At 47.9% G+C, this 25,828-nt stretch overlaps 1 protein-coding gene across 1 annotated transcript in view; it reads right to left on the bottom strand.

Moving 5' to 3' along the window:
• ESYT1 (extended synaptotagmin 1) overlaps positions 1 to 25,828 on the bottom strand; it is a 238,862-nt gene that overhangs the window by 29,033 nt on the left and 184,001 nt on the right. The window contains exons 21-26 of the mRNA XM_063952629.1: positions 22,891 to 22,980; positions 15,041 to 15,136; positions 14,784 to 14,855; positions 2,488 to 2,574; positions 2,238 to 2,384; positions 185 to 354 (exon numbers count right to left, since the gene is read on the bottom strand). Of these exons, the coding sequence (XP_063808699.1) occupies positions 185 to 354; positions 2,238 to 2,384; positions 2,488 to 2,574; positions 14,784 to 14,855; positions 15,041 to 15,136; positions 22,891 to 22,980 (662 nt within the window). The remainder of the gene's footprint in view (positions 1 to 184; positions 355 to 2,237; positions 2,385 to 2,487; positions 2,575 to 14,783; positions 14,856 to 15,040; positions 15,137 to 22,890; positions 22,981 to 25,828) is intronic.

Genomic DNA, 25,828 nt, shown 5'->3' with positions numbered 1-25,828 from the left:
CACAACCCAATCATGGCAGACAAATCTGTAATTCATACACAGAACTGATATTACGTATACTTACACTTCTAGGTTACTGTTATCACACTGCCTTGTCAGAACACTAAACCATCCAAGTGACAATTACTGCCCCCAATGTGTTAATCGGTTATGTCTTGCCAAGCTGTATATTTGGTGTACTCGCCTGTTTATATGTGGCAGCCTTTGTCTCAACTCTCCGGCAGAGCTCTCACCATTGTCTAGTGCAGACTCCAAGCTAAATGCGGAATTCTGTGGACTCGGAGGTCTGGCAGGATCAGAGGATGCAACACTAAGAGAACGGAGCTCAGGACTGACATTGGGAGAGGCCAGAATCTGGAGGAAAAGTGAAAGTGGAGAATATGTCACAAATGTATTTTGAACTTTTATATTTAAGGCGTTGCCTAGTTTCCACAGCACAGTATAGTACATTTACAAAGTAACAGAGAAACTGACATATTAATAGTACAATAAATTTAAGCAGACATACTGTATCTTTGGAACAAGCAAAAAGGTAGGACATAAACAAGGGGCGATGGTATGGCAACTCACCGTTTATTGACAAATAAGTGTAGGTAAGTCACAGGGAAGATAAGTCAGCACTCAGACTGTACGCAGTGAAAAGTGGGCACAGAGTGAGAGTTGCTGACAAGAGACATGGGGATGGGAAACTAGGATCCTGCTAGTGATGGACATGAGGAGGGAGGGCCCTGCCAGTCAGAGCTTATATGCTAAAATGAGGAATGAACAATTGGAGCATGAATTAGGGAGACGTGAAAGACCAAGGAAGAGAAAACAGTTAGGGTTTAGGAGGGGGAAGTAGATAACCAGTGGGGAATTGTGAGTGGCGGGGGAGGCCAAAGAGGAGGAGGTCACAATAGTCAGTGTGGGAGGTATGTGCTTGTATAAGGGTTTTGGTGGCATCAGGGGTAAGAAAGGGCTTGATATCAGAGACGTTTGAGAGGTGGAAAAGGCAAGAGCAAAATACATTCAGAATGCAAGAGGTGAAGAAATGTAAAACACTGAGTTGCAATAATATAAGTGCTGTGAATTTTGTAAGTGTGATGGGATGCGGTTATGTGACTGGTCACAATACCGACGCTGGGATCCCGGCATCTGAAAAACCCACCAATCAGGAACATCCACGACACCCATAGAGTGGGAATAGAACCTGTGGCGAGTGCATCGAGCCACCAAGCCCGCAAGGGGCTTCGTTGTGCTCGCCCCCCCCCACCGGCCATGTAACAGCCGGGATCCCGCCGTCAGTATTGTGGCCAGCGGTCTCCTGACCGCCGGTCACACATACCCGACTCAGTGTGATCACTTCATTTTTATATTCTGCTGTGAAATTATTTCCCCATCACTGATTATTCTTTTTTATGAAGTCTAAACAGTGAAACGCTCTACACTCTCAGTGAAGAAGCCTTCCGCACGCGAAGAAGATTTCTGCATGCCCCAGGTAGCACTGTCCAGCTCTAGGAAATGCTAGATACAAAAAGTGTAAGTAGAAAATCTTCTGCCATGGGAACACAATGGGCCTGATTCTGAGTTACAAGTACATGTCCAAATTCATCCGCATCTGGCCATCCTTTGCATCCTGGGCATGTGTTAAGGGATGCATACACATATTTGCAAACATACACAGGATTCAAAGTGGCATGAATCTCAGCGTTCTCTTTGCAGCCGCTAAATGGGCATTTCTAGGTGGCAACAATACAAACGCACACAAGAGAACTGTTTTGTGCAAATGTCATGGAGGTGTAACCAGGGTTACTCACTATTCTGAGTATGCATTGGGGACGCCAAATTGAGTCGGATGTCCTGTACCTAGCATGCAGCAAGTGTAAGTGCTGTAGATCTGATTAAATAGGAATAGAGTGGGAATCTGCAGGCGGAGAGAAAGGGCTTGTGTTTTGATACACAATTCTTTTCCTTAATGTCAAATTGTCTTCCCTCTCCAATTATAGCAGATCCACACCTGGAATGTCTGACCCTACACCCACCCCATGTACATTACTGTATCTTCTACCATCGCTATTCTGGAACTATCAGGAGGGTCTCAAACACAAAAAGAAGTTGTTGTGAAAGGTGAGTGTACAGCAGCATCTGTCCATATTGTACCAGCTCAATGCACACATAAATAGAAGGAACTTGTATGTACAGATTGGAGAGGTCTTCTTCACAGAGATGGAAACAGGCTGGGGGGATAAACCACTCACCCTCATCTGAAGTTTCATTAGAACTTCACTATTCACTCCAGATGTACTCAGAGGAAACCACCCATCAAGAGTCAGGGACTCAGCAGTCAGAAGATCAGAGAGCGGGAGGGTGAGAGACCCTAGAGACTTATTAGATTCATCCTGAACCTTTAAGGAAATAGGGAACTATTAACATTATCACAGACTCACAAGATACAGAATGCATTTCAGAACGATGGAAGTGACAAAACAGAATAACACTCATACTGACATTAAGCTGCAGAGTTTCAATATGGGGGTTCTTGACAAGGAATACGTAGCTTTCATCCCATACTGGATTGCTGCTCTTTGAGGTGATCTAAGGGACACAGAGCAAAAATATTCAAAAAGAGGAATACGGTTAGAACGTCTGACTGCAGACAATATTGGTGCATATACTAAGTTAACTGACTCTTTAAGCAAGACTTCTATGGTATTCAAGGAGTTCATCACCAAGTTATTTAATTCCGTAAGATATTAAAGAAATGTACAAAACGACCCCAAAAGTGAGTACATAGTGTCATGATGTCATGCGCTTATTCAAGGAAATATACATGTATTAGCAGGTAAGATGGCACTGATTGTGATGGTGCTATATACTAACAAACACCTTGGTAGCTGCTCAATCACTCTAGAAACACATATCAGGTGCATGAAAATGGAGGGGTCCATCACATAGCCCCAAGTGGGCACTGCTATCATGTATTGTAAAAAATAAGAATTTACTTACCGATAATTCTATTTCTCGGAGTCCGTAGTGGATGCTGGGGTTCCTGAAAGGACCATGGGGAATAGCGGCTCCGCAGGAGACAGGGCACAAAAAAGTAAAGCTTTACTAGGTCAGGTGGTGTGCACTGGCTCCTCCCCCCATGACCCTCCTCCAGACTCCAGTTAGGTACTGTGCCCGGACGAGCATACACAATAAGGGAGGCATTTTGAATCCCGGGTAAGACTCATACCAGCCACACCAATCACACCGTACAACTTGTGATCTAAACCCAGTTAACAGTATGACAACAGAAAGGGCCTCTTAAAGATGGCTCCTTAACAATAACCCGAATTAGTTAACAATAACTATGTACAAGTATTGCAGATAATCCGCACTTGGGATGGGCGCCCAGCATCCACTACGGACTCCGAGAAATAGAATTATCGGTAAGTAAATTCTTATTTTCTCTATCGTCCTAAGTGGATGCTGGGGTTCCTGAAAGGACCATGGGGATTATACCAAAGCTCCCAAACGGGCGGGAGAGTGCGGATGACTCTGCAGCACCGAATGAGAGAACTCCAGGTCCTCCTTTGCCAGGGTATCAAATTTGTAAAATTTTACAAACGTGTTCTCCCCCGACCACGTAGCTGCTCGGCAGAGTTGTAATGCCGAGACCCCTCGGGCAGCCGCCCAAGATGAGCCCACCTTCCTTGTGGAGTGGGCTTTTACAGTTTTAGGCTGTGGCAGGCCTGCCACAGAATGTGCAAGTTGAATTGTGTTACAAATCCAACGAGCAATCGACTGCTTAGAAGCAGGTGCGCCCAACTTGTTGGGTGCATACAATATAAACAGCGAGTCAGATTTTCTGACTCCAGCCGTCCTTGCAATGTATATTTTTAAGGCTCTGACAACGTCCAACAACTTGGAGTCCTCCAAGTCGCTAGTGGCCGCAGGCACCACAATAGGTTGGTTCAGATGAAATGCTGATACCACTTTAGGGAGAAAATGCGGACGAGTCCGCAGTTCTGCCCTATCCGAATGGAAGATTAGATAAGGACTTTTATAAGATAAAGCCGCCAATTCAGATACTCTCCTGGCAGAGGCCAGGGCTAGTAACATAGTCACTTTCAATGTGAGATATTTCAAATCCACCTTTTTCAATGGTTCAAACCAATGGGATTTGAGGAAATCTAAAACTACATTTAGATCCCACGGTGCCACCGGAGGCACCACAGGAGGCTGTATATGCAGTACTCCCTTGACAAAAGTCTGGACCTCAGGGACAGAGGCCAATTCTTTTTGGAAGAATATTGACAGGGCCGAAATTTGAACCTTAATGGATCCCAATTTGAGACCCATAGATAATCCTGATTGCAGGAAATGTAGGAAACGACCCAGTTGGAATTCCTCCGTCGGAACCCTCCGATCCTCGCACCACGCTACATATTTTCGCCAAATGCGGTGATAATGTTTCACGGTGACTTCCTTCCGTGCCTTAATCAAGGTAGGAATGACTTCTTCTGGAATGCCTTTCCCTTTTAGGATCTGGCGTTCAACCGCCATGCCGTCAAACGCAGCCGCGGTAAGTCTTGAAAAAGACAGGGACCCTGCTGTAGCAGGTCCCTTCTCAGAGGTAGAGGCCACGGTTCGTCCGTGAGCATCTCTTGAAGTTCCGGATACCAAGTCCTTCTCGGCCAATCCGGAACCACTAGTATTGTTCTTACTCTTCTTTGCCGTATGATCTTCAATACCTTTGGTATGAGCGGCAGAGGAGGAAACACATACACTGACTGGTACACCCAAGGAGTTACCAGTGCGTCCACAGCTATTGCCTGTGGATCTCTTGACCTGGCGCAATATTTGTCCAGTTTCTTGTTGAGGCGAGACGCCATCATGTCTACAATTGGTCTTTCCCAACGGTCTATTAACATGTTGAAGACTTCTGGATGTAGACCCCACTCTCCCGGATGAAGATCGTGTCTGCTGAGGAAGTCTGCTTCCCAGTTGTCCACGCCCGGGATGAACACTGCTGACAGTGCTATCACGTGATTCTCCGCCCAGCGAAGAATCTTGGCAGCTTCTGCCATTGCACTCCTGCTTCTTGTGCCGCCCTGCCTGTTTACATGGGCGACCGCCGTGATGTTGTCCGACTGAATCAACACCGGCTTTCCTTGCAGGAGAAGTTCCGCCTGGCTTAGAGCATTGTAGATTGCTCTTAGTTCCAGAATGTTTATGTGAAGAGACTTTTCCAGACTCGTCCATACTCCCTGGAAGTTTCTTCCTTGTGTGACTGCTCCCCAGCCTCTCAGGCTGGCGTCCGTGGTCACCAGGATCCAATCCTGAATGCCGAATCTGCGGCCTTCTAATAGGTGAGCCTTCTGCAACCACCACAGAAGTGACACCCTTGTCTTTGGTGACAGGGTTATTCGCAGGTGCATCTGCAGATGCGACCCTGACCATTTGTCCAACAGATCCCTTTGGAATATTCTTGCATGGAATCTGCCGAATGGAATTGCTTCGTAAGAAGCCACCATTTTTCCCAGGACTCTTGTGCATTGATGTACTGACACTTTTCCTGGTTTTAGGAGGTTCCTGACCAGATCGGATAACTCCTTGGCTTTTTCCTCTGGAAGGAAAACCTTTTTCTGAACCGTGTCCAGAATCATTCCTAGGAACAGCAGACGAGTTGTCGGGATTAAATGGGATTTTGGAATATTCAGAATCCACCCGTGTTGTCTTAGCACCTCTTGAGATAGTGCTAAAGCTGTCTCCAGCTGTTCTCTGGACCTTGCCCTTATTAGGAGATCGTCCAAGTATGGGATAACTAATACGCCTTTTCTTCGAAGAAGAATCATCATCTCGGCCATTACCTTGGTAAAGACCCGAGGCGCCGTGGACAATCCGAACGGCAGCGTCTGAAACTGATAGTGACAGTTTTGAACAATGAACCTGAGGTACCCCTGGTGTGCGGGGTAAATCGGAACGTGTAGATACGCATCCTTGATGTCCAAGGATACCATAAAGTCCCCTTCTTCCAGGTTCGCTATCACTGCTCTGAGTGACTCCATCTTGAACTTGAACTTTTTTATGTAGAGGTTCAAGGACTTCAGATTTAGAATAGGCCTTACCGAGCCATCCGGCTTCGGTACCACAAATAGAGTGGAATAATACCCCTTTCCTTGTTGTAATAGGGGTACTTTGACTATCACCTGCTGAGCGTACAGCTTGTGAATGGCTTCCAACACCCTCTCCCTTTCGGAAGAGACGGTTGGTAAGGCAGACTTCAGGAAACGATGAGGAGGATCCGTCTCTAATTCCAACCTGTACCCCTGAGATATTATCTGCAGGATCCAGGGGTCTACCTGCGAGTGAGCCCACTGCGCGCTGTAATTTTTGAGACGGCCCCCCACTGTCCCCGAGTCCGCTTGAGAGGCCCCAGCGTCATGCTGAGGTTTTTGCAGGAGCCGGGGAGGGCTTCTGTTCCTGGGAAGGAGCTGCCTGTTGGTGTCTCTTCCCTCTTCCTCTGCCTCGTGGCAGGTACGACAAGCCCTTTGCTCTCTTATTTTTGTAGGAGCGAAAAGGCTGCGGTTGAAAGGTCGGTGCCTTTCTCTGTTGGGGAGTGACTTGAGGTAAAAAAGTGGATTTCCCGGCAGTAGCCGTGGCCACCAAGTCTGATAGACCAACTCCAAATAACTCCTCCCCTTTATACGGCAAAACCTCCATGTGACGTTTTGAATCCGCATCGCCTGTCCACTGTCGTGTCCATAAGGCTCTTCTGGCTGAAATGGACATAGCACTCACCCGAGATGCCAGTGTGCAAATATCCCTCTGTGCATCACGCATATAGATAAATGCATCCTTTATTTGTTCTAACGACAGTAAAACATTGTCCCTATCTAGGGTATCAATATTTTCAATCAGGGATTCTGACCAAACTACTCCAGCACTGCACATCCAGGCAGTTGCTATAGCTGGTCGTAGTATAACACCTGCATGTGTGTATATATTCTTTTGAATAACTTCCATCTTTCTATCTGATGGATCCTTAAGTGCGGCCGTCTCAGGAGAGGGTAACGCCACTTGTTTGGATAAGCGTGTGAGCGCCTTGTCCACCTTAGGGGGTGTTTCCCAGCGCGCCCTAACCTCTGGCGGGAAAGGGTATAATGCCAATAACTTTTTTGAAATTATCAACTTTTTATCAGGAGCAACCCACGCTTCATCACACACGTCATTTAATTCTTCTGATTCAGGAAAAACTGTTTGTAGTTTTTTCACACCATACATAATACCCTGTTTTACGGTATCTGTAGTATCAGCTAAATGTAACGTCTCCTTCATTGCCAAAATCATATAACGTGTGGCCCTACTGGAAAATACGTTTGAATTTCTACCGTCGTCACTGGAATCAGTGCTCGTGTCTGGGTCTGTGTCGACCGACTGAGGCAAAGGGCGTTTTACAGCCCCTGACGGTGTTTGAGGCGCCTGGACAGGCATTAATTGATTGTCCGGCCGCCTCATGTCCTCAACTGACTGTTTAAGGGAAGATAAACCATCACGTAATTCCACAAATAAAGGCATCCATTCTGGTGTCGACCCCCTGGGGGGTGACATCTGCATATTTGGCAATTGCTCCGCCTCCACACCAATATCGTCCTCATACATGTCGACACCACGTACCGACACACACCGCAAACTCACAGGGAATGCTCTAATGAAGACAGGACCCACTAGCCCTTTTGGGGAGACAGAGGGAGAGTCTGCCAGCACACACCACAAAGCGCTATATATACAAGGGATATCCTTATATTAAGTGCTCCCTTATAGCTGCTTTAATATATATATATATAGCCATTAATGTGCCCCCCCTCTCTGTTTTACCCTGTTTCTGTAGTGCAGTGCAGGGGAGAGACCTGGGAGCCGTTCTGACCAGCGGAGCTGTGACAGAAAATGGCGCCGTGTGCTGAGGAGATAGGCCCCGCCCCTTTTTCGGCGGGTTCTTCTCCCGCTATTTTTCCAGTCAGGCAGGGGTTAAATATCTCCATATAGCCCCTATGGGCTATATGTGAGGTATTTTTAGCCTTGTATAAGGTTTATATTTGCCTCTCAGAGCGCCCCCCCCCAGCGCTCTGCACCCTCAGTGACTGCCCAGTGAAGTGTGCTGAGAGGAAAATGGCGCACAGCTGCAGTGCTGTGCGCTACCTTATGAAGACTGAGGAGTCTTCAGCCGCCGGTTTCCGGACCTCTTCACGCTTCAGCATCTGCAAGGGGGTCGGCGGCGCGGCTCCGGGACCGGACTCCACGGCTGGGCCTGTGTTCGATCCCTCTGGAGCTAATGGTGTCCAGTAGCCAAGCAGCAAATCCACTCTGCATGCAGGTGAGTTTACTACTTTCCCCCTAAGTCCCACGTTGCAGTGATCCTGTTGCCAGCAGGACTCACTGTAAAGAAAAAAACCTAAACTAAACTTTCTCTAAGCAGCTCTTTAGGAGAGCCACCTAGATTGCACCCTTCTCGTTCGGGCACAAAATCTAACTGGAGTCTGGAGGAGGGTCATGGGGGGAGGAGCCAGTGCACACCACCTGACCTAGTAAAGCTTTACTTTTTTGTGCCCTGTCTCCTGCGGAGCCGCTATTCCCCATGGTCCTTTCAGGAACCCCAGCATCCACTTAGGACGATAGAGAAACTGCCGATGTCAGAGAAGCCGTGAAGGGGATCAGCAGCTTATCATGTATTTGCAAATATATGTAACAAATATCTGAAATTCTATTACCAGATAGTTTTCATATACTATTACAACTGCTAGTTGGTGTGCAGGGGGATACCGGTGTGGGGGGAAAGCATCACCCTTTCTGTTTGCTGTGTGCTATATAATAAGAATTTACTTACCGATAATTCTATTTCTCGGAGTCCGTAGTGGATGCTGGGGTTCCTGAAAGGACCATGGGGAATAGCGGCTCCGCAGGAGACAGGGCACAAAAAAGTAAAGCTTTACTAGGTCAGGTGGTGTGCACTGGCTCCTCCCCCTATGACCCTCCTCCAGACTCCAGTTAGGTACTGTGCCCGGACGAGCATACACAATAAGGGAGGCATTTTGAATCCCGGGTAAGACTCATACCAGCCACACCAATCACACCGTACAACTTGTGATCTAAACCCAGTTAACAGTATGACAACAGAAAGGGCCTCTTAAAGATGGCTCCTTAACAATAACCCGAATTAGTTAACAATAACTATGTACAAGTATTGCAGATAATCCGCACTTGGGATGGGCGCCCAGCATCCACTACGGACTCCGAGAAATAGAATTATCGGTAAGTAAATTCTTATTTTCTCTATCGTCCTAAGTGGATGCTGGGGTTCCTGAAAGGACCATGGGGATTATACCAAAGCTCCCAAACGGGCGGGAGAGTGCGGATGACTCTGCAGCACCGAATGAGAGAACTCCAGGTCCTCCTTTGCCAGGGTATCAAATTTGTAAAATTTTACAAACGTGTTCTCCCCCGACCACGTAGCTGCTCGGCAGAGTTGTAATGCCGAGACCCCTCGGGCAGCCGCCCAAGATGAGCCCACCTTCCTTGTGGAGTGGGCTTTTACAGTTTTAGGCTGTGGCAGGCCTGCCACAGAATGTGCAAGTTGAATTGTGTTACAAATCCAACGAGCAATCGACTGCTTAGAAGCAGGTGCGCCCAACTTGTTGGGTGCATACAATATAAACAGCGAGTCAGATTTTCTGACTCCAGCCGTCCTTGCAATGTATATTTTTAAGGCTCTGACAACGTCCAACAACTTGGAGTCCTCCAAGTCGCTAGTGGCCGCAGGCACCACAATAGGTTGGTTCAGATGAAATGCTGATACCACTTTAGGGAGAAAATGCGGACGAGTCCGCAGTTCTGCCCTATCCGAATGGAAGATTAGATAAGGACTTTTATAAGATAAAGCCGCCAATTCAGATACTCTCCTGGCAGAGGCCAGGGCTAGTAACATAGTCACTTTCAATGTGAGATATTTCAAATCCACCTTTTTCAATGGTTCAAACCAATGGGATTTGAGGAAATCTAAAACTACATTTAGATCCCACGGTGCCACCGGAGGCACCACAGGAGGCTGTATATGCAGTACTCCCTTGACAAAAGTCTGGACCTCAGGGACAGAGGCCAATTCTTTTTGGAAGAATATTGACAGGGCCGAAATTTGAACCTTAATGGATCCCAATTTGAGACCCATAGATAATCCTGATTGCAGGAAATGTAGGAAACGACCCAGTTGGAATTCCTCCGTCGGAACCCTCCGATCCTCGCACCACGCTACATATTTTCGCCAAATGCGGTGATAATGTTTCACGGTGACTTCCTTCCGTGCCTTAATCAAGGTAGGAATGACTTCTTCTGGAATGCCTTTCCCTTTTAGGATCTGGCGTTCAACCGCCATGCCGTCAAACGCAGCCGCGGTAAGTCTTGAAAAAGACAGGGACCCTGCTGTAGCAGGTCCCTTCTCAGAGGTAGAGGCCACGGTTCGTCCGTGAGCATCTCTTGAAGTTCCGGATACCAAGTCCTTCTCGGCCAATCCGGAACCACTAGTATTGTTCTTACTCTTCTTTGCCGTATGATCTTCAATACCTTTGGTATGAGCGGCAGAGGAGGAAACACATACACTGACTGGTACACCCAAGGAGTTACCAGTGCGTCCACAGCTATTGCCTGTGGATCTCTTGACCTGGCGCAATATTTGTCCAGTTTCTTGTTGAGGCGAGACGCCATTATGTCTACAATTGGTCTTTCCCAACGGTCTATTAACATGTTGAAGACTTCTGGATGTAGACCCCACTCCCCCGGATGAAGATCGTGTCTGCTGAGGAAGTCTGCTTCCCAGTTGTCCACGCCCGGGATGAACACTGCTGACAGTGCTATCACGTGATTCTCCGCCCAGCGAAGAATCTTGGCAGCTTCTGCCATTGCACTCCTGCTTCTTGTGCCGCCCTGCCTGTTTACATGGGCGACCGCCGTGATGTTGTCCGACTGAATCAACACCGGCTTTCCTTGCAGGAGAAGTTCCGCCTGGCTTAGAGCATTGTAGATTGCTCTTAGTTCCAGAATGTTTATGTGAAGAGACTTTTCCAGACTCGTCCATACTCCCTGGAAGTTTCTTCCTTGTGTGACTGCTCCCCAGCCTCTCAGGCTGGCGTCCGTGGTCACCAGGATCCAATCCTGAATGCCGAATCTGCGGCCTTCTAATAGGTGAGCCTTCTGCAACCACCACAGAAGTGACACCCTTGTCTTTGGTGACAGGGTTATTCGCAGGTGCATCTGCAGATGCGACCCTGACCATTTGTCCAACAGATCCCTTTGGAATATTCTTGCATGGAATCTGCCGAATGGAATTGCTTCGTAAGAAGCCACCATTTTTCCCAGGACTCTTGTGCATTGATGTACTGACACTTTTCCTGGTTTTAGGAGGTTCCTGACCAGATCGGATAACTCCTTGGCTTTTTCCTCTGGAAGGAAAACCTTTTTCTGAACCGTGTCCAGAATCATTCCTAGGAACAGCAGACGAGTTGTCGGGATTAAATGGGATTTTGGAATATTCAGAATCCACCCGTGTTGTCTTAGCACCTCTTGAGATAGTGCTAAAGCTGTCTCCAGCTGTTCTCTGGACCTTGCCCTTATTAGGAGATCGTCCAAGTATGGGATAACTAATACGCCTTTTCTTCGAAGAAGAATCATCATCTCGGCCATTACCTTGGTAAAGACCCGAGGCGCCGTGGACAATCCGAACGGCAGCGTCTGAAACTGATAGTGACAGTTTTGAACAATGAACCTGAGGTACCCCTGGTGTGCGGGGTAAATCGGAACGTGTAGATACGCATCCTTGATGTCCAAGGATACCATAAAGTCCCCTTCTTCCAGGTTCGCTATCACTGCTCTGAGTGACTCCATCTTGAACTTGAACTTTTTTATGTAGAGGTTCAAGGACTTCAGATTTAGAATAGGCCTTACCGAGCCATCCGGCTTCGGTACCACAAATAGAGTGGAATAATACCCCTTTCCTTGTTGTAATAGGGGTACTTTGACTATCACCTGCTGAGCGTACAGCTTGTGAATGGCTTCCAACACCCTCTCCCTTTCGGAAAAGACGGTTGGTAAGGCAGACTTCAGGAAACGATGAGGAGGATCCGTCTCTAATTCCAACCTGTACCCCTGAGATATTATCTGCAGGATCCAGGGGTCTACCTGCGAGTGAGCCCACTGCGCGCTGTAATTTTTGAGACGGCCCCCCACTTTGCAGGAGCCGGGGAGGGCTTCTGTTCCTGGGAAGGAGCTGCCTGTTGGTGTCTCTTCCCTCTTCCTCTGCCTCGTGGCAGGTACGACAAGCCCTTTGCTCTCTTATTTTTGTAGGAGCGAAAAGGCTGCGGTTGAAAGGTCGGTGCCTTTCTCTGTTGGGGAGTGACTTGAGGTAAAAAAGTGGATTTCCCGGCAGTAGCCGTGGCCACCAAGTCTGATAGACCAACTCCAAATAACTCCTCCCCTTTATACGGCAAAACCTCCATGTGACGTTTTGAATCCGCATCGCCTGTCCACTGTCGTGTCCATAAGGCTCTTCTGGCTGAAATGGACATAGCACTCACCCGAGATGCCAGTGTGCAAATATCCCTCTGTGCATCACGCATATAGATAAATGCATCCTTTATTTGTTCTAACGACAGTAAAACATTGTCCCTATCTAGGGTATCAATATTTTCAATCAGGGATTCTGACCAAACTACTCCAGCACTGCACATCCAGGCAGTTGCTATAGCTGGTCGTAGTATAACACCTGCATGTGTGTATATATTCTTTTGAATAACTTCCATCTTTCTATCTGATGGATCCTTAAGTGCGGCCGTCTCAGGAGAGGGTAACGCCACTTGTTTGGATAAGCGTGTGAGCGCCTTGTCCACCTTAGGGGGTGTTTCCCAGCGCGCCCTAACCTCTGGCGGGAAAGGGTATAATGCCAATAACTTTTTTGAAATTATCAACTTTTTATCAGGAGCAACCCACGCTTCATCACACACGTCATTTAATTCTTCTGATTCAGGAAAAACTGTTTGTAGTTTTTTCACACCATACATAATACCCTGTTTTACGGTATCTGTAGTATCAGCTAAATGTAACGTCTCCTTCATTGCCAAAATCATATAACGTGTGGCCCTACTGGAAAATACGTTTGAATTTCTACCGTCGTCACTGGAATCAGTGCTCGTGTCTGGGTCTGTGTCGACCGACTGAGGCAAAGGGCGTTTTACAGCCCCTGACGGTGTTTGAGGCGCCTGGACAGGCATTAATTGATTGTCCGGCCGCCTCATGTCCTCAACTGACTGTTTAAGGGAAGATAAACCATCACGTAATTCCACAAATAAAGGCATCCATTCTGGTGTCGACCCCCTGGGGGGTGACATCTGCATATTTGGCAATTGCTCCGCCTCCACACCAATATCGTCCTCATACATGTCGACACCACGTACCGACACACACCGCAAACTCACAGGGAATGCTCTAATGAAGACAGGACCCACTAGCCCTTTTGGGGAGACAGAGGGAGAGTCTGCCAGCACACACCACAAAGCGCTATATATACAAGGGATATCCTTATATTAAGTGCTCCCTTATAGCTGCTTTAATATATATATATATAGCCATTAATGTGCCCCCCCTCTCTGTTTTACCCTGTTTCTGTAGTGCAGTGCAGGGGAGAGACCTGGGAGCCGTTCTGACCAGCGGAGCTGTGACAGAAAATGGCGCCGTGTGCTGAGGAGATAGGCCCCGCCCCTTTTTCGGCGGGTTCTTCTCCCGCTATTTTTCCAGTCAGGCAGGGGTTAAATATCTCCATATAGCCCCTATGGGCTATATGTGAGGTATTTTTAGCCTTGTATAAGGTTTATATTTGCCTCTCAGAGCGCCCCCCCCCAGCGCTCTGCACCCTCAGTGACTGCCCAGTGAAGTGTGCTGAGAGGAAAATGGCGCACAGCTGCAGTGCTGTGCGCTACCTTATGAAGACTGAGGAGTCTTCAGCCGCCGGTTTCCGGACCTCTTCACGCTTCAGCATCTGCAAGGGGGTCGGCGGCGCGGCTCCGGGACCGGACTCCACGGCTGGGCCTGTGTTCGATCCCTCTGGAGCTAATGGTGTCCAGTAGCCAAGCAGCAAATCCACTCTGCATGCAGGTGAGTTTACTACTTTCCCCCTAAGTCCCACGTTGCAGTGATCCTGTTGCCAGCAGGACTCACTGTAAAGAAAAAAACCTAAACTAAACTTTCTCTAAGCAGCTCTTTAGGAGAGCCACCTAGATTGCACCCTTCTCGTTCGGGCACAAAATCTAACTGGAGTCTGGAGGAGGGTCATGGGGGGAGGAGCCAGTGCACACCACCTGACCTAGTAAAGCTTTACTTTTTTGTGCCCTGTCTCCTGCGGAGCCGCTATTCCCCATGGTCCTTTCAGGAACCCCAGCATCCACTTAGGACGATAGAGAAACTAGGCATAGTGGGGCATTCGTTCGTAAATGTGGGCTGGGAGGCACATCATGTAGGCGACACCCTGGAACCAGGTAAAAAAAAAAAAAAAGATATTTAAATGGGATTTACATGTACTGGGTAGTAGCTGAGGTAAGGCCTCCCATTCTACTCTCAGTGTGACTCCTTCTGCACCTTATGTGCTGTTTATAGGGCACTTGTAGGCATAATTCTACTAATGTACGATAATGACACATGTAATAAGGACAGTGCAAATGTCCCCTGACTAGCATTACCTCTCCCTCCATCCCAAAGTCCCACAGGTGCCCCTGCAGTAGTACCTTGGTCTTGTAGCTAGTTTTCCTCACGGTTATCTCTGCATTTGCAATTGGGAACTTGACTCCTTTCTTCATCTATTTAAAAGAGTGTTGATAATCTCAGAACATGGAACGTGGGAAGAGGCGTAACAATGATACAGATTTGTCAGTGTTACATTTAAAAAAAATAATAATAATAATAATAAAAAATAATAATAAAAAGTTGCTGACAGAATGTACCACTAAATAACATATAACATTTAGCAATATTAATGTCTTACCGGCAAGTCATTGGCTCGTTCTAGATAGATGCCCAGTAGGGCAGTAGAGAATTCCTCACTTTGAGCGGGTTGAGACAGACTGTTCAACAGCAACACCTAAAAACAACATGCAACAACGGTTACTTCACAGACACAAAACTGAAGTTGTAGTCTGGTGAGGACAGTGGGAGCGTGCTGACGGGGCAGGGAGAAAACAGAAGAACACCAACAAATACAGGACACTTGGCCGGAGTCCGAGTCTGGCATAGCGGCAATCTTGGATGCAGTGGAGCGATTGTTTTTAATGCATTATGGATCTAAGTTGCACCCAGATTTCATACGCACAGAGACATAGTTGTGATTGAGGCGCACGGGAGACGTATGGTCTCAGAAATGTTTTGAAAATGTATTGGGTGTTCCTGGGAAGTGGCTAAGCGGACACATCGAGATGTCATTCTTATAGGTGTGTTATGGGAGTGCTGCTGATAGAGGAGATGCAGAATTGTTCACACAGGAGGCCATATTCAGACAGAGATATCAGAGCATCTGAAAATGCTGAAAGTGGTCATCTCAGTCCTTGCACATGCAGACGCACAGATATACACCAGGGAATGACGTGTAGCAGTATTTGCATAAAGCCACAAAAAAGTGAGCTTGGAATAAGGCATTACTTTATATTTAATGTAGGCGCAGAATAATTTTAGCCGTCTGTTGAAAATATTTGTGTATGAGTCTTGCTGAGTACATTAATAAATGATCCACCATAGATAGTAAAGGATTACGAGTGTTTTAGCTGGTTAACACTCGAGATTAAATTATACTGCATGGGGGCCTATTGCATTGGGGATGACCGTTACAGAGAATTGTCAGGACAGGCAGGAGACTGGAGACAATACACAGCAGAACAGGCAAGAGACAACTGGTAGAAGGGGCTGTCGGGATTCCGGCGTCTGGATACAGACAGGTGGATTCTAGCGTCGGTATTCCGACAGCCAGCATCTTGACTGGATCCCGATACAAGTCAGCACACAGTGGTTAAGTATTACCAGAAGCTGGGGGAGAATATTGAGATGAGAACAATGGAAAATATTAGCAGAATAGGCAGGAGTATAACAAGAACAGAAAAAGGACAGGAGAAGAGTATTACAGGTTGAGTATCCCTTATCCAAAATGCTTGGGACCAGAGGTATTTTGGATGTCGGATTTTTCCGTATTTTGGAATAATTGCATACCATAATGAGATATCATGGTGATGGGACCCATTTCTAAGCACAGAATGCATTTATGTTTCATATACACCTTATACACACAGCCGGAAGGTAATTTTAGCCAATATGTTTTGTAACTTTGTGCATTGAACAAAGTGTATCTACATTCACACAATTCATATATGTTTCATATACACCTTATACACACAGCCTGAAGGTCATTTAATACAATATTTTTAATAACTTTGTGTATTAAACAAAGTTTGTGTACATTGAGCCATCAAAAAAATAAGAATTTACTCACCGGTAATTCTATTTCTCGTAGTCCGTAGTGGATGCTGGGAACTCCGTAAGGACCATGGGGAATAGACGGGCTCCGCAGGAGACTGGGCACTCTAAGAAAGAATTAGGACTACTGGTGTGCACTGGCTCCTCCCTCTATGCCCCTCCTCCAGACCTCAGTTAGGGAAACTGTGCCCGGAAGAGCTGACACAACAAGGAAAGGATTTGGAATCCCGGGTAAGACTCATACCAGCCACCAATCACACCGTACAACTCGTGATACTATACCCAGTTAACAGTATGAATAACAACTGAGCCTCACTAAACAGATGGCTCATAACAATAACCCTTTAGTTAGGCAATAACTATATACAAGTATTGCAGACAATCCGCACTTGGGAAGGGCGCCCAGCATCCACTACGGACTACGAGAAATAGAATTACCGGTGAGTAAATTCTTATTTTCTCTGACGTCCTAGTGGATGCTGGGAACTCCGTAAGGACCATGGGGATTATACCAAAGCTCCCAAACGGGCGGGAGAGTGCGGATGACTCTGCAGCACCGAATGAGCAAACTCAAGGTCCTCCTCAGCCAGGGTATCAAACTTGTAGAATTTTGCAAACGTGTTTGATCCCGACCAGGTAGCAGCTCGGCAAAGTTGTAAAGCCGAGACCCCTCGGGCAGCCGCCCAAGAAGAGCCCACCTTCCTCGTGGAATGGGCTTTTACTGATTTAGGATGCGGCAGTCCAGCCGCAGAATGTGCAAGTTGAATCGTGGAGCAGATCCAGCGAGCAATAGTCTGCTTAGAAGCAGGAGCACCCAGCTTGTTGGGTGCATGCAGGATAAACAGCGAGTCAGTCTTTCTGACTCTAGCCATCCTGGAAACATAGATTTTCAGGGCCCGGACTACGTCCAGCAACTTGGAAGCCTCCAAGTCCCGAGTAGCCGCAGGCACCACAATAGGTTGGTTCAAATGAAACGCTGATACCACCTTAGGGAGGAATTGGGGACGAGTCCTCAATTCTGCTCTGTCCATATGGAAGATCAGATAGGGGCTTTTACAGGACAAAGCCGCCAATTCTGACACCCGCCTAGCCGAAGCCAAGGCCAAAAGCATGACCACTTTCCACGCGAGATATTTTAATTCCACGGTCTGAAGTGGCTCAAACCAATGTGATTTTAGGTAATCCAACACAACGTTGAGATCCCAAGGTGCCACTGGGGGCACAAAAGGGGGCTGAATATGCAGCACTCCCTTAACAAACGTCTGAACTTCAGGCAGTGAAGCCAGTTCTTTTTGAAAGAAAATAGACCAGGCCGAAATCTTGACTTTAATGGATCCCAATTTTAGGCCCATAGTCACTCCTGACTGTAGGAAGTGCAGAAATCGACCCAGCTGAAATTCTTCTGTGGGGGCCTTCATAGCCTCACACCAAGCAACATATTTTCGCCATATGCGGTGATAATGTTTTGCGGTCACATCTTTCCTAGCTTTTATCAGCGTAGGAATGACTTCAACCGGAAAGCCCTTTTCCATCAGGATCCGGCGTTCATCCGCCATGCCGTCAAACGCAGCCGCGGTAAGTCTTGGAACAGACAGGGCCCCTGCTGTAGCAGGTCCTGTCTGAGAGGCAGAGGCCAAGGGTCCTCGGAGATCATTTCTTGTAGTTCCGGGTACCAAGTCCTTCTTGGCCAATCCGGAACGATGAGTATAGTTCTTACTCCTCTCTTTCTTATTATCCCCAGCACCTTTGGTATGAGAGGAAGAGGAGGGAACACATAAACCGACTGGTACACCCACGGTGTCACTAGAGCGTCCACAGCTATTGCCTGAGGGTCCCTTGACCTGGCGCAATATCTTTTTAGCTTTTTGTTGAGGCGGGACGCCATCATGTCCACCTGTGGCCTTTCCCAACGATTTACAATCAGTTGGAAGACTTCTGGATGAAGTCCCCACTCTCCCGGGTGGAGGTCGTGCCTGCTGAGGAAGTCTGCTTCCCAGTTGTCCACTCCCGGAATGAACACTGCTGACAGTGCTATCACGTGATTTTCCGCCCATCGGAGAATCCTTGTGGCTTCTGCCATCGCCATCCTGCTTCTTGTGCCGCCCTGTCGGTTTACATGGGCGACCGCCGTGATGTTGTCTGACTGAATCAGCACCGGCTGGTTTTGAAGCAGGGGTCTTGCCTGACTTAGGCCATTGTAAATGGCCCTTAGTTCCAGAATATTTATGTGTAGGGAAGCCTCCTGACTCGACCATTGTCCTTGGAAGTTTCTTCCCTGAGTGACTGCCCCCCAACCTCGGAGGCTTGCATCCGTGGTCACCAGGACCCAGTTCTGTATGCCGAATCTGCGGCCCTCTAGAAGATGAGCACTCTGCAGCCACCACAACAGCGACACCCTGGCCCTTGGAGACAGGGTTATCCGCCGATGCATCTGAAGATGCGACCCGGACCACTTGTCCAACAGATCCCACTGGAAGATCCTTGCATGGAAAATGCCGAATGGAATTTCTTCGTAAGAAGCTACCATCTTTCCCAGGACTCGCGTGCAGTGATGCATCGACACCTGTTTTGGTTTTAGGAGGTCTCTGACCAGAGATGACAACTCCTTGGCCTTCTCCTCCGGGAGAAACACCTTCTTCTGTTCTGTGTCCAGAATCATACCCAGGAACAGCAGATGCGTCGTAGGAACCAGCTGCGACTTTGGAATATTCAGAATCCAGCCGTGCTGTTGTAGCACTTCCTGAGATAGTGCTACTCCGACCAACAACTGCTCCCTGGACCTCGCCTTTATAAGGAGATCGTCCAAGTATGGGATAATTATAACTCCCTTCTTTCGAAGGAGTATCATCATTTCGGCCATTACCTTGGTAAATACCCTCGGTGCCGTGGACAGACCAAACGGCAACGTCTGGAATTGGTAATGGCAGTCTTGTACCACAAAACGGAGGTACACCTGGTGAGGTGGGTAAATGGGGACATGCAGGTAAGCATCCTTGATGTCCAGTGATACCATATAATCCCCTTCTTCCAGGCTTGCAATAACCGCCCTGAGCGATTCCATTTTGAACTTGAACCTCCTTATATAAGTGTTCAAGGATTTCAAATTTAGAATGGGTCTCACCGAACCGTCTGGTTTCGGTACCACAAACATTGTGGAATAGTAACCCCGTCCCTGTTGAAGGAGGGGAACTTTTATTATCACCTGCTGTAGGTACAGCTTGTGAATTGCCGCCAGCACTACCTCCCTGTCCGGGGGAGTAGCTGGCAAGGCTGATTTGAGGTAACGGCGAGGGGGAGACATCTCGAATTCCAGCTTGTATCCCTGAGATACCACTTGTAGAACCCAGGGATCCACCTGTGAGCGAACCCACTGGTCGCTGAAGTTCCGGAGACGGGCCCCCACCGCACCTGGCTCCATTAGTGGAGCCCCAGCGTCATGCGGTGGATTTAGTGGAAGCAGGGGAAGATTTTTGTTCTTGGGAACTGGCTGTATGGTGCAGCTTTTTCCCTCTACCCCTGCTTCTGGGCAGAAAGGACGCGCCTTTAACCCGCTTGCCTTTCTGGGGCCGAAAGGACTGTACCTGATAATGCGGTGCTTTCTTAGGCTGTGAGGGAACCTGAGGTAAAAATGTCGACTTCCCAGCTGTTGCTGTGGAAACGAGGTCCGAGAGACCATCCCCAAACAATTCCTCACCCTTGTAAGGCAAAACCTCCATGTGCCTTTTAGAATCCGCATCACCTGTCCACTGCCGAGTCCATAATACTCTCCTGGCAGAAATGGACATTGCATTAATTCTAGATGCCAGCCAGCAAATATCCCTCTGTGCATCTCTTATATATAAGACTACGTCTTTAATATGCTCTATGGTTAGCAATATAGTGTCCCTGTCCAGGGAATCAATGTTATCAGACAGGGAATCAGATCACGCTGCTGCAGCACTGCACATCCATGCTGAAGCAATAGCAGGTCTCAGTATAGTACCTGAGTGTGTATATACAGACTTCAGGATAGCCTCCTGCTTTCTATCCGCAGGCTCCTTTAAGGCGGCCGTATCCTGAGACGGTAGTGCCACCTTTTTTGACAAGCGTGTGAGCGCTTTATCCACCCTCGGGGATGTCTCCCAACGTACCCTGTCCTCTGGCGGGAAAGGGTACGCCATCAGTAATTTTTTAGAAATCACTAGTTTTTTATCAGGGGAAGCCCACGCTTCTTCACACACTTCATTCAACTCATCTGATGGGGGAAAAACCACTGGTTGCTTTTTCTCCCCAAACATAATACCCTTTTTAGTGGTACCTGGGTTAATGTCAGAAATGTGCAACACATTTTTCATTGCCGTAATCATGCAACAGATGGCCCTAGTGGAATGTACACTAGTCTCGTCGTCGTCGACACTGGAGTCAGACTCCGTGTCGACATCAGTGTCTGCCATCTGAGGTAGCGGGCGTTTTTGAGCCCCTGATGGCCTTTGAGACGCCTGGGCAGGCACTGGCTGAGAAGCCGGCTGTGCCACAGCTGTTATGTCATCGAACCTTTTATGTAAGGAGTTGACACTGTCGTGTAAAACCTTCCACATATCCATCCACTCTGGTGTCGACCCCGCAGGGGGTGACATCACATTTATCGGCACCTGCTCCGCCTCCACATAAGCCTCCTCATCAAACATGTCGACACAGCCGTACCGACACACCGCACACACACAGGGAATGCTCTGACTGAGGACAGGACCCCACCAAGTCCTTTGGGGAGACAGAGAGAGAGTGAGTATGCCAGCACACACCACAGCGCTATATAAACAGGGATTCACACTACACAAAGTGATTTTCCCTATAGCAGCTATACATACAGTTTTGCGCCTAAATTTAGTGCCCCCCCACTCTTTTTTACCCTTTGAGCCTGGAAACTGCAGGGGAGAGCCTGGGGAGCTGTCTTCCAGCGGAGCTGTGAAGAGGAAATGGCGCCAGTGTGCTGAGGGAGATAGCCCCGCCCCTTTTTCGGCGGGCTTCTCCCGCTCTTTTATTAATATTATGGCAGGGGATTTTTACACATATATAGTTTATTAGACTATATTATGTGTTGTTTTGCCAATTTAAGGTACTCTAATTGCAGCCCAGGGCGCCCCCCCCCCCCCCCCAGCGCCCTGCACCCATCAGTGACCGGAGTATGTGGTGTGCATAGGGAGCAATGGCGCACAGCTGCAGTGCTGTGCGCTACCTTAATGAAGACCGGAGTCTTCAGCCGCCGATTTCCAGGACGTTTTTCTTGCTTCTGGCTCTGCAAGGGGGACGGCGGCGCAGCTCCGGGACCGGACGACCGAGGCTAGGCCTGTGTTCGATCCCTCTGGAGCTAATGGTGTCCAGTAGCCTAGAAGCCCAAGCTAGCTGCAAGCAGGTAGGTTCGCTTCTCTCCCCTAAGTCCCTCGTAGCAGTGAGTCTGTTGCCAGCAGATCTCACTGAAAATAAAAAACCTAATAAATACTTTCTTTACTAGAAGCTCAGGAGAGCCCCTAGTGTGCAACCAGCTCGAGCCGGGCACAGATTCTAACTGAGGTCTGGAGGAGGGGCATAGAGGGAGGAGCCAGTGCACACCAGTAGTCCTAATTCTTTCTTAGAGTGCCCAGTCTCCTGCGGAGCCCGTCTATTCCCCATGGTCCTTACGGAGTTCCCAGCATCCACTAGGACGTCAGAGAAACAAAGGTTTCACTATCTCACTCTCACTCAAAAAAGTCCGTATTTCGGAATATTCCGTATTTCGGAATATTTGGATATGGGATACTCAACCTGTAACTAATCTAACTGGAGTCTGGAGGAGGGTCATGGGGGGAGGAGCCAGTGCACACCACCTGATCGGAAAAAGCTTTATTTTTTGTGCCCTGTCTCCTGCGGAGCCGCTATTCCCCATGGTCCTTTCAGGAACCCCAGCATCCACTAGGACGATAGAGAAAGACAGTTTGGCAACAAAAGGTTGAGGACCATAGAAGAGGACAGCCAGAAGACAGCTGGTGACTATTACCAGCACAAGCAGAAGGCAGGGAGATGGCATACTTGCCACCTGCCCCAATTTCATTAGGACAGTCCTAAATTGTGGATCTTGAAAGGGGTGGGGCCAAGTAAACACATGTGTGTTTGCTTAGAAAATTGGAATATTTGTGCTGATTAGTGGCTGGAGGTTGGGCAGATCAGGGCCAGGTATCGATTTGTCCTGATTTTGCCTTTATAAATGTTGCAAGGTATTGGATAGCATTACCAAAATAGAGGTCTGTGCAACAGTATTAGCGTGATAGGCTGCGGAATGCGAGATAGTGTTACTAGAACAGGCAGATGATAGTGCCACAGTATTACCAGAACGATTAGACGACAATGAGCTATTATTACCTGTTCTAGCTGAGCAGGGTCTGTAAGAAGAGACAGACATTCTACTTTGACATGCAGCTTTCCTGACTTTACATCCTCCAGGGGCAGCCACTGTGAGACAGTTACAAATAAATCACATATAGGCAACAAGGCAGTAAAAACAATTGTAAGTTTTGAAACATAAGGCATAGGTAGGCTTGCCATAAAATCCCTGTAATCCGGGACACCTAGGATTTACACAGGTTCTATGGCTGGCTAAATTTAAGCCTGCATTTCACCTGGTTTTAATCAACCACGGAACCTGTAGAAATCATAGGTGTCCCGGATTAAAAGGATATTATGGCAAGCCTATGCGTAGATAACAATGCCTATTGCAAAATCAAAAAAGAAATGTATTCGCTTACTACTACTACTAATTTGGTACTTACCGATAATTCCCTTTCTCCGAGGCCATAGGGGACACTGGAGTCCTCTCACGATTGGGAGGTGGTGACAGATAGGAGTCGGAGACCAGGTAATCTCTCGAGAGGAAGGAAGCAGAAGACAAAAAAGGATCTGAAGAGGGGAACCCCCTATTCCAGCCACCCAGATACAGACATACCGTAACAGGAAAGCAGCGCTGGGCGGGCGTCCAATGTCCCCTATGGCCTCGGAGAAAAGGAATTATCGGTAAGTACCAAATTCCTGTTTTCTCCTCCAGACCATAGAGGACTCACGAGTCCTCTCATGATTGGGACATCCCAAAGCTACCTCTGCGGGTGGGAGAGCGCTGAGACCCCTTCAACACCATGCGACCAAAGTGAGATGCAGAAGCTGCAAAAGTGTAGAACCTGTAAAACGAATGGTGCTTGCTGGAGGAGATCTTCTCAAAGTGGAAGGCGCCATGGATTGTCCGCTAGAAGCATTCGCAAATCCGAATACCATGCTCTGCGAGGCCAGTCCGGAGCAATGAGAATCACAGAGACGTCCTCTCTATTTCTGCGTTTGAGGACCCTCGACAGAAGTGGTAGGGGTGGAAACAGATACAACATTCGAAAACCCAAGGAAATCGACAGCGCGTCCACAGCTGTTGCCGCTGGATCTCTCGACCTGGAACAATACCTCGGAAGTTTCTTGTTGAGCCTGGACACCATCGATTTCAGGCAGACCCCACCTCCGTGTGAGTTCCTGGAAAACAGATGGGTGAAGCGCCCACTCCCCCGGAAGTAGGTCTTGGCGACTGAGGTAATCTGCTTCCCAGACAGTCTTATCGCGTATTTTTCCACCCAAAGAATAATGTGGTGGACCTCTCTGATGGGCATCAGACTTCTTGTTCCTCTCTGGTGATTTATCTACGCCACCGCTGTGGCGTTGTCTGACTGAACGCGGATCACCCTTACTCTGAGAATGGAGTCCGCTTGTCTCAAGGCGTTTGCCACTGCTCGAAGTTCCAGGACATTGACACTGATACTGGCGGTCTAAGACCACTGCTATCCAGCCACTGAGGCTGGCATCTGTTGTTACCAGGGTCCAGTCCAGGATTCCGAATCGACGGCCCTGCTGAAGATGGCTGGATTGTAGCCACCAGTAGAGAGACAGTCTTGTCTCAGATGACAGGCGTACCAGTCGATGCATGTGTAGGTGAGAGCCCGTCCACTGGGACAACAGGTCTAGCTGGAAAGTCCTGGAATGGAAATGGCCGAAGTGCAGGGCCTCGAAGGAGGCTACCATCTTCTCCAGGAGGCGGATACACAGGTGAATAGACACCTTACGAAGGCTGAGTACCTGTTTTACCAGCTGTTAAATGGAGTGTATCTTTTCCTGAGGTAGATAAACCTTCTGTTGAGTAGTGTCCAAGGAATAAGAGGCGTTGTGACGGGGTCATTTGTGACTTTTTGAAGTTTATAATCCAACAGTGATGCAATAATAACTCGAAGGCCTGAAAAACGTTGCGGAGAAGCTGTTCCGGAGAAGGGGCCTTTAGAAGGTTGTCCAAGTATGGGATGACCGTAATTCCCTGCACTCGAAGTTCCTCCAAAATGACCGCCATGATCTTGTCGAAGACTCTGGGTGCAGAAGATAGGCCGAATGGAAGGGCCCTGAATTAGTATTGGTCTTCCCGCACTGCAAACCACAGAAAAGCCTGATACGGCAGCCAGATTGGGACATGTAAGTATGTGTCTTTTATATCCAGCAACACCAGAATTCCTGTGGTTCTAGGCCAGCAATGACCGACTGGATGGACTCCATCTTGAACTTGCTGGTAAAGAAGATACTGGTTGGACTTCCGGTTCCGGTGCTGATGAGCTTAGCAGCTCATTCCTATTACATGAATGCCATTTTGGAGGAACACTTATTTCACCCATACTCCCCAGTGGCATTATTATACACCCCAAAATGCTTACTCCCTGCGGGAACGATTTCTTGAATGGAAGAATAAGGGTATTTCATCCATTAGAGATGTTTTTGACCCCGGTGGCACGATCTACTACTTTTCAAATCTGGCCAGCAAATATTCTCTGCCCAACCGACAATTTTTCATGTACTTACAGGCGCGTCATTACGTGCAATTTTCCCCACTGATGTCCAACGCTGACAGGCCTCAACCTATTATGGCACTGCTATCTTCAAATATTGGTATGGGTTATCGTATTAAATATTTATATGCTTCCCTTATCTAGTCAAGAATAGACTTTGTCAGATGTGATTTATATTGTATATGGTTACGGAATATCCCCAATCTCCCTTCCTTGCCACACTATTACAAACTATCTTATACTATGAAATACTTACAATTGTCTGTGAGGAGACTCACCTGAAATTTATAAACAGAGTTTATGTTTCTCCACAGCAACGGTCTCACTTTGTACCCGATGACACAGGTCAATACCCCAAATGTACAATGGGGGTAATTCCAAGTTTATCGCAGCAGGAATTTTGTTAGCAGTTGGGCAAAACCATGGGGGTCATTCCGAGTTGT

This window comes from Pseudophryne corroboree, chromosome 2 (assembly GCF_028390025.1).
Source record: "Pseudophryne corroboree isolate aPseCor3 chromosome 2, aPseCor3.hap2, whole genome shotgun sequence".
Lineage (NCBI taxonomy): Eukaryota > Metazoa > Chordata > Amphibia > Anura > Myobatrachidae > Pseudophryne > Pseudophryne corroboree.
The sequence above is the reverse complement of the archived record's forward strand: the minus strand, read 5'-3'. Positions and strand labels throughout refer to the sequence as shown.